The sequence below is a fragment of the Thunnus thynnus genome, chromosome 22 (assembly GCF_963924715.1).
Source record: "Thunnus thynnus chromosome 22, fThuThy2.1, whole genome shotgun sequence".
NCBI lineage: Eukaryota > Metazoa > Chordata > Actinopteri > Scombriformes > Scombridae > Thunnus > Thunnus thynnus.
The window spans coordinates 20,709,011-20,723,170 of NC_089538.1; the positions used below are offsets into that span (position 1 = coordinate 20,709,011).

The window sequence follows — 14,160 nt, forward strand, 5'->3', positions numbered from 1 at the left end:
GAAAACATGCAAAGCATTTGAAATGACTTCTTCTACAGTCCTCTCAGACTACGTTCATCCTCGACAACCTTCATAAATAAGATAAGGCACTCTGTATGTTGCCTGAGAGGTGGAGCCCAGGGAAGTAAAGGTCTGCAAATCACTCACTGCTGCTCCTGAGCTTGTTGCCGTGAGCATTGCTGAAGGCGACTCAGATGAGTGTATGAACACTTTTCTCTTCTCTCACTTGGATTTTGGTGGCTGGGCAGTCAGAGGACACAGCTTGGAGAGATTTTAGTGAGAAAATCAAACAGAAACTGTAAAAGTGGAAATTTTGAACTTGTATGTTCAACGATTTCTGACCTGACTTCGGCAACTCTTAGTGGTCGTATCAAAAACATGGTGGACAGCAACACTCACTGTTACCTTCCCAAAATGACAATTTATAACATTAGAATGATTTTAAAGATGCTATCATTACATGAACATTGTATTGTATTTATTTATCAGGACAGTGTACAGTTTTTTAACATAAATGATGCACTGTACCAGAGTTAGCTCAAAGCTAATTTACATCTGCAGGAACCCCACAATCAAAACATACAACAGCACAACAACAAAGAGTACAAAGCAAAAAAAGAACACAGAACACATTATGCAAAATACAAAATACAAAGCTACACACAACAGCACATCACATACACCCACACACACATGTCAACTAGAAATTAATAACGTAAACTTAAAAGCAAGACTACCTTCACTAATGAGAAGACCATAGATGAAATTTAGATTCAGTGGTTACAGAGCTGAGTGGTTTTTAGCAGATTTTTAAAATTTGATTTTGAACGTATTGATGGATCTGCAGCTCTTCATATCATCAGGTAGGACATTCCTCCGAGTTGTGGCTTTCACAGAGAAAGCTGTCTGTGCAAATGCAGTACAATGAAATGTGTCAGGTTATGAAATTTTACTGGAACCTGCCAGTGAATTAGAAACAAGTATTTTCTGTGACCATGGAGTCACCAGAACATGAAAATCAAAGCATTTAAAAGGGCCCTTGTAATAATAATAATCTTTATTGATAGATTATTATACCCCAAGTTACAAAGTGCTTCACAAAGGTACCAAAATAAAACAAATATAAACAGATAAAACCAATTCAGTGTAAGCAAACACTCTTGTTTTCATCTGGGCCTCTGGAACAGGTAAAAGACCTCTGCCAAAGTACACACTAGCTCATACTGTACTAAGACGTCCGAAATATAGCAGGGAGAGAGGCCATGAAAAGCCTTAAATGGGAATATCTTAAAATCAGTTCTAAAACATACTGGGAGCCAGTGTAAAGAGGCTGAAACAGGAGTGATGTGATCATGTCTCTTGGTTTTGGTTCTGTACAATCTGGAGTCGATCAATACAGTTTTGGTAAAAAGGCTGTTGCAGTAATCCAGGTGTGATGAGATGAAAGCATGTAATATGGTCTCTATGTCTTTAAAAGTTGAAATAGATCGTCTTATTGTAATATTTCTAAGATGAGAAAAACATGATTGGTAAACTGTTGGTTCAGCTGTCCAAGTAAAGTATTGGTTTTATGATGCTGATGCAGAAATTCTTTGTTGAGAATCTGTTCATACATGACACAACTGTTTCAGATGACAGTGCAATTTGCTGTTAACTGGTACTGGAGGAAGTGGTCAAGGCCACTCTGTAGCACCCGAAGAAATGTCACTAATTAAATAAAACTCTCTCTGATTACAGACGGTAATAAATGGCATCTGCACTTTCAACTGATGCACTTTTGATAATGTAAGACAATAAACAGGTGTGTCTTCTGTTTATTATAAACAAAAATGCATCACTTCCTTTGCAGCACTATTATTTTGCATTTTTTTTATTTGCCACAAAACACCATAGATAGAATAAGTCATGCATAAGCAACTTAAGTCAATGTCTTTGTCACATCTTTATGAGTGAATTAAAACACGGGCAAAAATAAGACGTAGATAATCGGAATAATATGATATTTTACAACAAAAAGTCATCACATAGAGCTATAAAACATTAGAGACAATAATGTTCTGGTATGTGGAGATATGAGCTACTGCCGTTAGCTTTTTAAACCTCTTTCGGTTAGAGAAGAAGTTGCTGCTGATGTGTGAGAGAAGTCTGGTTTTAGACTGTGTGACTATGCATGGACACTTTTTTACTGTTTGTTTTTTTTTTGACTTTTGCATTCTCTACAAATTCTCTACAACTGTCTCTCTTCCTCCCTCTCTCTGTTGTTAGTCAGCGTCACATTATTAGGTCAGCCTGCATACTTGATTTGATAGGTTTTGTTTTCTCGGAAACAAGTGGGAGCACTGGTCAGGTAGCATACCTGTGTATGTGTGTGTGTGTGTGTGTGTGTGTGTGTGTGGTTGTTTACACCGAGAAATATATGTAACAGGTGATAATGTGTGTCTATATTTAGATGCTGTCTGGTGTTGTTATTATACTCTAAGGTGAAGCTTATGATTCACAAACAAAGGCTGAATTTTTTCAGTAGAGAAATGAAAACAAGAACCTGCAAATGAAGCAGAAAAAAAAGGTGATAGACTTGCTAGATAAGAGAAGAATCATGAAAACTAAAGAAAACAAACTGGGAAAGAAATGGGAAGAAAGAACATGGGGATAGCTATGAAAGCGTTAAACGAACAAAGAAAGCATGTCGGTCAGGTGCTGCAGTCAAACTTACCAGTTATGTAACAATAGTCAACACCTCTGGGGCTTTGACACAATTAACAAGTGTCCTTCGAACCTGTAATAACTGATTTTTGGTCACTCGAGGGCAGCAGACAAAAAAAGCAGTAAACACAACACTGATATATTATCTCCTTTTAAGTTGATATAGCACACTTGCTAGCAAACAGTTGCCTGTTTATAAATCCATTAGACACAGACAAGTAGTAGCATACATTTGGAGTCGTATTACTGGCCGCCTAAAGAATTTAAGTCCAATATTAACTTCCCCTTTTAGCTCAGTTTCTACTCCTGAGGGAAATATCTGGCTCTTTAGCTGTTAAATGCTCCACTATAGTCATCAGCTTGTTGCTAACTTTGTCTGTCTGCCATTAAGCGATGGGTAGGTAGCGTACAGTAGGTTTATCAGAACTTTTCCCACAGAAAACAGCTGCCTGCTTGGCAGGAAACAATGCTAATGAGAGCAATCTAAAACTATAAAACCAAAACAATGAGCTGAAAGACACTAAAAAGCTGATGGGAACTGATGAGTGGGGTAATAATTATTTGTGGGTTCAACACTACGAGCGACCCCTTTCACATTTCATAATAGTCATTTGATCTTTTGTTAATGTAAACACATTTTCTATAGCAGCTTTAAGTCCAGCAGTTGTATTCAAATCTGAAATCAACAACATAACGTGTAAGCCAAGCAGATTTTTATCTTACTCAAATACCTCTTTTATTCTCTCAGCAGGGTACATTCAAACACAACTAATTTTAATATATTTTAATATCTAAAACAAAAGCACCATAAGCTCACAGTCAATTCAAATCTTGACAATCAGATTTTGCAGCCTGTATTGATATACTTGCACATTCTACAGCATATTTTCCTTTATTAAAATTATGAATAAGTGCATCTAAACATGGGCATCAAACAGCAACATACAGCCTGTATGTAGCCTGGCAGTCAAAACTCAGGGTATAATAAGTCTTTATAACTGTGGCAATAATTAAACATTATCCAGTATTTTTTTGTAGATGTTTAACATCACAAAAATAATAGAAAATAAAATATATAATAAATGTTAAAAATACAAATCTAAATATGTTTTAAATAAAAATAATGACAGAAAAACTGTTTTTCTTGAGGAATAACTCCAAATGATGAATCAATTATCAAAAATAGTTGGTGATTTATTGAATAGTTGGTGACTAATTGATTAATTGGCTAATCCTTGCAGCTCAACATCAAACACAAGTTATTTTAATTGGGTAATTGGTAATAATATTGGAATGATCCTATTTCATATGGCGGTCATGTAGAAGTGTGTCATACTGTATATTATGTTCACACGTATTTCTTATGCAAATGTCCAGGTGCAGCAAAGGGGGAAAAAAAGGATAATGTCCTTTGTTACACCCACAGAAAGCTAGTGACGGTCTCCTACCATCATCCCTGCCAACCAACATACAAAACAGCCCAGGTGGAGCTGTTGCTCAGTTAAAGACAAGAAGAGCAAAGGTGCAGCGAATTAAAGCCTGCTTGTTCCTCCAGTTTTTAGTCATCACCATTCGTCACATAAAGAGTTTCGATCTGTTTCAGGGCAGATTCAAATAGTTTCAATTAAAATAACTGTTTAAATAAGTTAATTTTTTTCTTAATTTGACATTGTGTATTGTTCTATATTGCATTTTTTAAGCATGTGTGGTTACATTAATGTTTTCCCTCTGCCTGTGAGCTGTACTTTGGTGTCTCCATTTGTACTACTGCTTTCATTTGTATGTACTCCGTATTCATTTATTTTATAATACCATAGCAAATAAGGGAAACACATACAAAGGATTAACTGAAATAAAGGAATTCCATTTAACAGAGATTCATTTTGTTTAACCAAGATAATAAAAACTTTATCAGATAAGGCTGGCAGATGGAACTGCTGCCAGGCCGAATAACAACATAACACAACTCCAACATAACACAAGGTGGTGCAAGTAGGTAGAGTGAGGCCTCCTGGCTGCCAGGATGGGCACGTCTTTTATAACCTGTTGGGCAACGGTGACCAGCTGCCTCCACTTCCCTGATGGCCTCCAGCTCCACCCAACCAGGAACCTGCAACACTAAAAGACACACACAACATAGCAACGCCACAACACACACAAGCCCTGGCAGAGGGCACAATATACAATTCACAATATATTACACTGGTTCCTTTAGTTTAGATAGTTTTCTTGTAATTATGACATACTAAGTCATAATTATGAGATGCTAAGTCATAATTATGAGATATTTTCTTGTAATTATGAGATAAAGTCATAATTAGAAGATAGTTTTTCCTAATTATGAGATACTATGTCATAATTATGGCCTCCATTTTTTTTTTCATTGGTGACTGCGATGCGCTTCCATAGTAAAACACAACGTGCAGTTTTATTTTGAGCAACCTATGATGTTTTTTTGTTTGTTTGTTTTTATCTGTTTCACTGACGCAAAAGACCAAATCATACGAATATCAACGGGAGATCTTGATTTTTTTGACGCCAACTTCCTCCTCCGGGGCAGACGGCGGCGGTAGTGAGCTCGCTACCGCAATTTAGAAACCAGAAATAAAAGACCCGAAGAAGAAAACCCGGAATTGATTCGTATTTCATTCAAGTAGATACTTGCTTAGTTACTACAGAGATCTGTGGTTACGGTTTCCTCTTTTAGGGCAATATTTCGGACATACCGACCACCGTTTTAACAAACCGCTGAACCGCATAACTACAGCCGTTATGGCTACACGGAAGAGATTTCTCCCCGGTGATAACGGCGAGCAGGACGGACTGTTGACCGCTTGCAAGCAGACCAAGGCGGGTGGCAAGAGACACGTAGCCGCCGTGATCTTGGCGAGGGGAGGAAGCAAAGGGATCCCTTTGAAAAACATCAAAATGTTAGCCGGGGTCCCGCTCATTGGATGGGTGGTGAGGGCTGCTGTGGACTCCGACATGTTTGACAGGTAGATGAGAAAATAATAAAGATACTGTTGTATGAAGACAACCCTAAAATTGGCTCCAAATATCCTTTAAACAGAGTGCTTAGCTTATTTATATATATGTGTATGTATTCATGTTATATAGCTCGTATTACAGTATTTATGTTCTGTGTATAAACCCGTTTCACCTTTCATTTTGGCCTCATTAAAGGACAAGTTCACGGTTTTTCAAGTCTGTCAGGTGCTGAAATGAACACTGAAACAGGTTTTTCTTGCTGTAATCATTCCTCCTGTTCATACTGGCTATTAGAAGATCCCTTCATTATGCATTTACAATGTATGGGGAGCCAAAATCCTTTTCATTTAGTGCAAAAATGCATTTAAAAGTGTATCTGAAGCTTATGTGAGGCTACAGCAGTCTGAGTTAGTCATATCAAGTGGATATCTGACACACTTACAATATCCACAAGCCTCCTTCTGACCAAAAATGAATTAAAAGTTTATCTGAAGCTAACATGAAGCTTCTTCAGTAAAAGCTAGTAGATATCTTTCAACGTTACAGTCTTTATAGTGCCATAGTCCCTATTTTTGTTACTATACTTCCACCGCAACTCAACAGGGAAACACAAAGAAGGAATTTTACGCTAAAAAGACTGTAAATATAATATTTATAATAATAACACACCTGTATTTTCTTAGTGTGTGGGTATCAACAGACCATGATGAGATCGAGAAGGTGGCAAAATCCTGGGGTGCAAAGGTGCACAGGAGGAGTCCTGAAGTTTCCAGAGATTCTTCTACGTCACTGGAAACCATCCAAGAGTTCGCCAGGCTCAACCCAGGTACGCTGACTAGTGTTTCCTCTTGGATGTTTTTCAGCAGCGAGGGCAAAGGTTTTTTGTTGTACCTGGGTGGTGCGCATGTGCTGCTGGCGTCGGAGTGAATATCAATAGGTAATTTAATGATATGAAATAGAATGACACTTAACTGCATAACAACCTTTAGAACATATTTATTGACATCTATTTATTCATACATAATGCCTCTTTGACCCTCTACTTACAGAAGGTACTGTGTATTAGCCTCAGTGGCAAAGTTTGCGGCCTGGCTGAGAGCACTTAACTTTTTTTGTTGTTTTCTTTTTAAAGAACTCTAAGACTCTGTCAGGGAAACTCACCCAGAGAGAAACTAAACAATCTCTGATTTAAGATATTAACTGTCTTACCCTACTCACAGTTGAGGAGTCTCACAGCTCACTCTGGAGATGGGCACTCTGAGGGCAGTAGCCACCAGCTGGCTAAGCCAAGGGTAGAGCTTCATCATACTGGGATGCCAGTTTCCCCATTATGGTGAGGTGGTCCATATCCTGAAACACATAAAACACAGACAGTGGGACAACATTAATCCTCAGTCCTCTTTCTGCAGAAGCCCCCTATTAATTGTGACTCACATTTTACCTGCAATACTCCAGTTAGCAAATGATGCTTGTGCGGCGACCATGCTTACAGTACAGGATTTTCTGGCTGCAGCAGGAATTTTGTGGACAGGGTCTTGAGATTTCCTATATTGACAGCATCATCCTCCTTGGCTGTGTGGGGTCCCAGCACGTAAAAGGCTCCCATGATGTTCAGGTTCTAGGACCTTCTGTTCAAGCTGTCTTGGAGGCCATCCAGATGAGACCCCATCTACCTAAACATGGCACAAAAAAGAAAATGAGTAACTAGTCTGATTGGTTGATTGAAACCTTTATTTCCACAGGGAGACAAACTGAGACCAGAAATAATTTACATATATACACATATACATTATATACAATGGAAAGACTTATATGCACCCAGGTGTGGTCTCAGTGTCACAGGTTGTTCGTTCAAACTGCCACAGTGTTATCTCAACTTTACTTTGTGTTCTGTTGAATCAGTGATGAAACACTATCCTGCATCCTGTTCCACTTTCATGTTGTGTTGACTTTGTTTTCGCAGAGGTGGATGTCATATGTAACATCCAGGCTACGGCCCCGTGTCTCCATCCATTCCACGTGAGGGAGGCCTTGGAGATGATCACGCTGGGGGGATTTGATTCGGTCTTCTCGGTGGTCAGGAGGCACCAGTTCCGCTGGCAGGAGGTCAAGAAAGGATGTAAGTCAACAGATGTGGGACAGTTGTTACAGTGCACCAAAAATAGTTCCACCTATTTTTAACAGCACAAAGAACTGCAACTATTATATTCATTATCAATTAGCAATCTGACAGTTTTTTTCTGAATTAATTGATTCATTGTTTGGTCTATAAAATGTCAGAAAATGATGAAAAATGGCGATCCCAAAGCCCAAGATGCAACCTAAAATGTCTTATTGTGTCACAACAAAGAGTCCATTCAGTTTACTATCATAGAGGACTAAAGAAACCAGGAAATATTCACATTTAACCACATAATTTTGGCACTTTTTCTTTAAGAAAATGACTCAAATGATTAATTGATCAAAATAGTTGGCAATTAATTCTCTGTTGATTGACTAATCACTCAAACAACTAATCGTTGCAGCTCCAATATAATTCACAGTCACAGTTTTTTGCACGCAGCACCTCGACAAACTACATGGGTGTTTTCATTGTGGTTCTTTGTTGTAACCTTTAGTCATGAAGTAACCTGTTGCACCAGATTCATAACATTCATGTTATGCGGCATGAATCGTTATCTCCAAATTGTTAGGTGACAGATGTCAATCAACGCCCACATGGCAGACATCAAAGCTACTATAAGTCTTCAAATCTTATTAATGTAGCAGTAATATCCGAATTGGCTACTGAGACCATAATGAGTTGTTGAACTAAATTACTTAGTATTATTAGAGAGAAGTTAACACTTTTTGAATTGGAGCCAGCGTCTAGCGGCAGTCGGTGGCATTGCACCTCATTGTACTCTCACATTGGCTTCAGCCTCAAGCCGTAACCGGCAGCTGTTTTTGTCAACGCAGCCTCTCCATGTGAATAAACTGTAGATGCAAAATAACATTTGTTGAAGCAGCGTATTGTAGAACGGACCTTTAACCCTTACCTTGCTCCCTCCTTCTAGCTGATGAGCTTACCAAACCGTTTAATCTGGACCCGGCCAACCGGCCGCGGCGTCAGGACTGGGATGGAGAGCTGTGCGAGAACGGTTCCTTTTATTTCACCAAGAGAGACCTCATATTGAACGAGGGACTTTTGCAGGTAATTTGTCAGCAAAATAAACTGCAGTATCTCATAATTTTATGTCTACATAATTCTTTTCAGTTCTCCTAAACATGTCAGGTTTACAGTTTATCATCTGCCTCCTTTAGTTACACGTTGAATGTAGATTTGAAAGGCTGTAACTCACCATTTCTAGTTATATCAGTGATTTTAGTGGATTTTTTTTGCGCATTCACATTTTAAATGACCTCTTCTTTTACCTCATGCTCCCTCTGTTATCTCTCTGTTTCCCCTCTCTTCAGGGTGGCAAGGTAGGCTACTACGAGATGCTGCCAGAGTACAGCGTGGACATAGATGTGGACATCGACTGGCCTGTGGCAGAACAGAGGGTTCTCAGGTAACATACATTCAAACATGCTCAGCACCTAGTGGGCTGAAAAAGATATTACACAACCAGTGACAAACCTTTGCAGCCAGATAACTATTTGTGACGACAACCAGCTTGTAAGTGATCGAATGCTTTACGCCCCGACAGATGCAGAAGTCAGTTTGATGATTTATGCCATTTCACAAATGTTGACTAGATAATAGAGCTGCAACAATTAGTCGATTAATCAATCGTCAGAAATTTCATCAGCAGCTATTTTAAATAACTGATCATTCAAGCAAAAATGCAAACTATTTTGCTGTTTTTCCTTTTCATATGTGACAGTTGATTGAATATTTAATATTTTAGACTGTTAGTAACTGTGTAGACTGTGTCCTTCTAGTCTTTCCCCATCTCTAACCACATGTATGTTTCTCTTCTTTTTATCATTTTCCTGTGGTACTTGTTCTATTTGTCTATACGTCCTCCACTTCATGAATATTTGTTTTTCAAGTGTAGTCAGATAAAAGGCTCCGACTTTCATTTGCATTTATATGTTTGTCTGTTTCTTATCCATTTGCATGTCTTTATTATACACTGGTAGTTGAGAACAGATGGTTTTGATAAGACACTCATCCAATTTCTGCTTCTTCCCACAGGTATGGTTACTTCGGTCGCGTCACGCCTGAGGTGGTTCGGCTGATGTTCTGTAACGTATCCGGATGTTTAACAGAAGGAAGGATCTTTTTGTCTGTATCTGGAGAGGAGATGGTGTCTATTAATACCAGAGACACCACGGGCATCCGCATGCTGCAGAAAGAAGAAGTGGAGGTTTGATTTTTCACTATAAGAAGCTGTTGAATTGGCTCGTATCGTCCTTTATCGCCAACGCTGCCCTCTTTCTTGCACCAACAGGTCATTCTGCTGACCTCCAAAGAGGACCCAGTGGCTCAGTCACTGGCTGACAAACTGGCCAAGAGGACGGGCTGCCAGGTCATTGAGGTGGGAGAAGAGCCTCTGAATGATTTGAAGAAGATAGTGGAGGCCAGGAAGCTGGACTGGAAGGACGTGGCGTACATGGGTAAAGCAGCTAATCATTTACAGTAATATAGTGTTGATCAGGAAATTAGTCAATAGTTTCATTCACAAAGATTTTACCAAAGAGTAAAAAGAATTTCACACCACGGCTGCCAAAAATTAGCAGACAAATTGTGTCAGTAGTCATGTTAGAGGCCCCAAAACAATTGGAAAATGTGCTGACGATGTGTCATCAGAACAGCACTGTACTGTAACAGAAATCAAGAAGTTAGATGCTAAAAAAAAAAGTCATGTCTAATGTCTAATGTTGTGACTAATATGGGAGCCGGTCAAGGCATGTGACAGTCATAGAGATATTAGAGGAGAGAATATTATCGCCTACAGTAGTTGATATTAGACTGTCAGGTGCAACAGAAGATAAAACTGGACAGAAACCTGCAGAAAGAGGCAGCCGTTTACAACAAATACTGAAATGTAGAAGTTTGTGTGCTGAAATATGCCAAGAAAAATCATAAAATCTAAAAATAAACCTCTCAGTAAATTGGCAAACTATAATGATGATGATATAGGGCAACAGAATATAATTTTTGCTCTAAGTTTGTTCCAGTTATACATTTTATTTAATTTCGTTATCATATTTAAAATTATTAATTCAGATTAAAGCATTATGATTTCAGTTCAAATGAGTGTTTTGCACTGTAGAGAAAGGCAGACTGTCTGTTCACGACTTGTCCAACAGGCTTCTAAGCCTGAAAATTCCCACAAATTCCCCTAAATCACTCGTATCTTGCTATTTCAGAATGAATCTGTCTGTACAGGTGCTTCTACATATGTGTATGTAAATTATGTTTATCTTTCCTCCTCTCAGGTAATGATAAGCCGGATGTACACTGTCTAAACCTGGCAGGGTTGAGCGCAGTACCTGCAGATGCTCCAATGGTAGCCGTTAACGCTTCAAAGTACACCTGCCACAGAGTCGGGGGACAGGGAGCCGTCAGAGAGTTCGCTGAGCACATTCTTCTTCAGAAAGAAAAAGCAAAGTCTGCAATGAAGTAGGACCGCATCGGCGGCAGCAGCTTCTGATTTTAAAGGAGAATTTCAAATGAAATCTACATGGAAGGGTTTAAGAGTTAATAGTGATATTATTTAAGATGCATATCTAGATTTAGGATTGATTTAAATAATTCACTCTGTTTACAATCAAGTTTTTTGGGATTACTATGCATGTTCTTAAATAGTTTTCAGAAAAGAAGGAATTTAAGTAACGCTGTGAATATTAGGAGTCAGAATTTATGGCATATTTGACAAAAAACCAACCGAGGTTTGTCATAGCAGTCGGGGCTTGAGGCAGAATTCTCCTTGTTGGCTGAGATTGAGCATAAATGACATAAGATATTGATTTAGCATTGATAGACAAAACACCTCACCACCAAAACCCAAAATACTACACTAGAAACTGCTATCACTCTTGTCTTTTAAAACAAGGACCCAAGAAGTAATACTAGAAAAAGGTCCGCTCTTTGTAAAGCAGTAAACTTTAAGTTTTATGATCTACAGTACCAGTTAAGTTCTGTTAATTTAAAAAAAAAAAAAAACAAAAAAACACCAAATAGGAATAGAGATACAACTTTTTAATATTTAAGAGTAACTTGGTATTTTATACACGAGGTAGCGTTTTAAACCAAAATATAATACAAAGTCAATGTCCAACAAATCACTTTTTGACAAATCTTCTGTTCTGTCCGAACCTTTAAATGTCACGTCTTTGTAAAACTGATTGTACCTGTCATGCTGTATGTACCCATTTGTTTATTTTGCTCATGTGCCGTTAAAGTAATAGTTTGACACTCAGCGTATTTGCTTTCTTGCTGAGAGTTAGACGAGATAATTGATACTACTGTCATATCTGTATGTTCAATACAAGACAGAAGCCTTATGGAAGCTTTGCTTAGCATACAGACTGGAAACAAAGGGAAACAGTTAGTCTGACTCCGTTAAAAGTATCAAAATCCACCTTCCAGCATCTCTAAAGCTCACTAATTAACATGTTCTATCACGCTTAGGGTTTTATTCCAGTCAAACAAACAAGATATAACATGTATATAATATGCAGGTGGATTTTGTTACCTTTGGTCAGAACCAGATTAGCTTTTCAAGGTTTCCCCTTGTTTCAAGTCTTTATGTTAAGCTAATCTTTACCGAACAAAGAGAGTGGTATCAATTTTCTAATCTCACTCTCGGGAAAATATCTAACTATTGCTTGAACCTGCAATTATGATATCTGCACACAGAACATGAAGGCAGCATAAAGCTAAGTGCGATTGAGTGCCTGTTGCAGCGTGGAAACTTCCTGGTTAGCAGGATTCCTGAGGATTAATTTTATAACTGCCGATTGAGTTATTAGAAAGTGGCCTGAAAAAACCAGTTTATTGTAACCTGGTTTGCTCTTTGATCTTGTGTGTTCAGGTGAACGAGGTCTTTTGCGGTGTCATTAAGTCAGTGAACCTGTGTGTGAGCTCTATTTATTTTAGTACGGGGTATGGCAATATTTAATTCTGTGTGCTGTTGTTTCTATTATCCTCCTCATAGGTGCTCGGTTGATTGTTTTGTTTTGATTACACTGTTTACTTGTCATTTCACTCTTTCATGTAATTTTATTTCATTTTGTTTTATTTGATAATTGTGTATTATTGATTTTGTTTGAATCATTTTCAATGAAGTTGTCCATTGAAGATGAGAGAGAGTCTTGGTCTTATGTTTTTAATATGCAGCAGTTGGCTTACCAGAACTTATTCAGCATGAACACCAAACAACAATTTTTGAATCCCTTAAAGTAATAGTTTGAAAATACATTTATTTGCTTTTTTGCTAAGAGCCAAATGCGGAGATCAATACCATCGTCATACCTGTAGCTACATATAAAGCTACAGCCAAGAGACGTTTTAATTTTTAGACAAACAGAAGTGTAAAAATGGTAAATTCTTTCTTGGCTGAGACTTCCTGGAGTCTTCTTGTCGCTGTGATTCAACTTTGCTGAGACTCTAAGAAGTCACCAGTCCAACTAAGAAACAGTCCCAGCATGTAATTTATTATGATATTAATAAACTCCAACATTCAAGGGTCCAGTGTGTAGGATTTAGTGGCATCTAGTGGTGAGGTTTCAGATTGCAACCAACTGATAACACCTCCCCTTCCAAGCGCTTTGGAGAACCTACAGTGGCCACGAAACTCGTGAAAAAACACTACTGTAGAAACATGGCGGTGCAACATGGAAGAGAACCTGCTCCCTCTGTAGATATAAAGGGCTCATTCTAAGGTAATGAAAACACGACTATTCTTAATTTCCAAGTGATTATACACTAATTAAAACATACTTACACACTGGTCCTTCAACACTAACATACAGGAGGTAATCCAAGCAGCAGAAACCTATGAAATAAATTTAAATTGATTGAACAACATAGTAAAATGATAGAAATAAGTTATTTAAAAACAGAAAAAGACTGACTTCGACTTTGTACAACACTGTAAGTCAAGATGTTGTGATATGTAGCACAACATACTAGCTAAGCACTACAGTGGCATCTGCCTTACACAGAACGACTCTCTGGAGACTGAAAACGTGATCACAGTCTTTGGAGCTGTTTCTAAACAAACTGACTTGACTGCAACCTTTGGTGGTGAAGGAACGTGTCACCCAGTGGCCACGATGGGTGGCTCATTGATGTATTTTAAATAGTTTTTGGACAACAATGGAGGTCTACAGCACAGAGGAATACTGTAAGATATATCAGGCTTCGGATACACACATAATACTTGTAAACAGATCAATTAATTGTTGGGTTGGCTCCAAACATGAGATTTGAAAATTGCCAGCCATATCATGTAAATATCATGTTATTTCTCCTTT

At 38.2% G+C, this 14,160-nt stretch overlaps 1 protein-coding gene across 1 annotated transcript; it reads left to right on the top strand.

Annotated features, from left to right (window-relative positions):
* The first annotated feature begins 5,306 nt into the window (after window positions 1-5,306).
* Window positions 5,307-11,866, top strand: cmasa (cytidine monophosphate N-acetylneuraminic acid synthetase a). The gene is made up of 8 exons (XM_067579731.1): window positions 5,307-5,699; window positions 6,375-6,517; window positions 7,655-7,810; window positions 8,748-8,884; window positions 9,148-9,242; window positions 9,872-10,043; window positions 10,128-10,293; window positions 11,119-11,866. The coding sequence occupies exons 1-8, from the start codon at window positions 5,476-5,478 to the stop codon at window positions 11,304-11,306; spliced, it is 1,281 nt and encodes a 426-aa protein (XP_067435832.1). The 5' UTR covers window positions 5,307-5,475; the 3' UTR covers window positions 11,307-11,866.
* The last annotated feature ends 2,294 nt before the right edge of the window (window positions 11,867-14,160 follow it).

What these genes read in the sequence shown, in the direction of transcription:
- cmasa (XM_067579731.1), top strand. Translation starts at nt 5,476, where the DNA reads ATGGCTACACGGAAGAGATTTCTCCCCGGTGATAACGGCGAGCAGGAC. An exon ending in GTTCGCCAGGCTCAACCCAG is followed by an intron (nt 6,518 to 7,654) that starts GTACGCTGACTA and finishes TTGTTTTCGCAG; the next exon opens with AGGTGGATGTCATATGTAAC. An exon ending in TGCAGAAAGAAGAAGTGGAG is followed by an intron (nt 10,044 to 10,127) that starts GTTTGATTTTTC and finishes TTGCACCAACAG; the next exon opens with GTCATTCTGCTGACCTCCAA.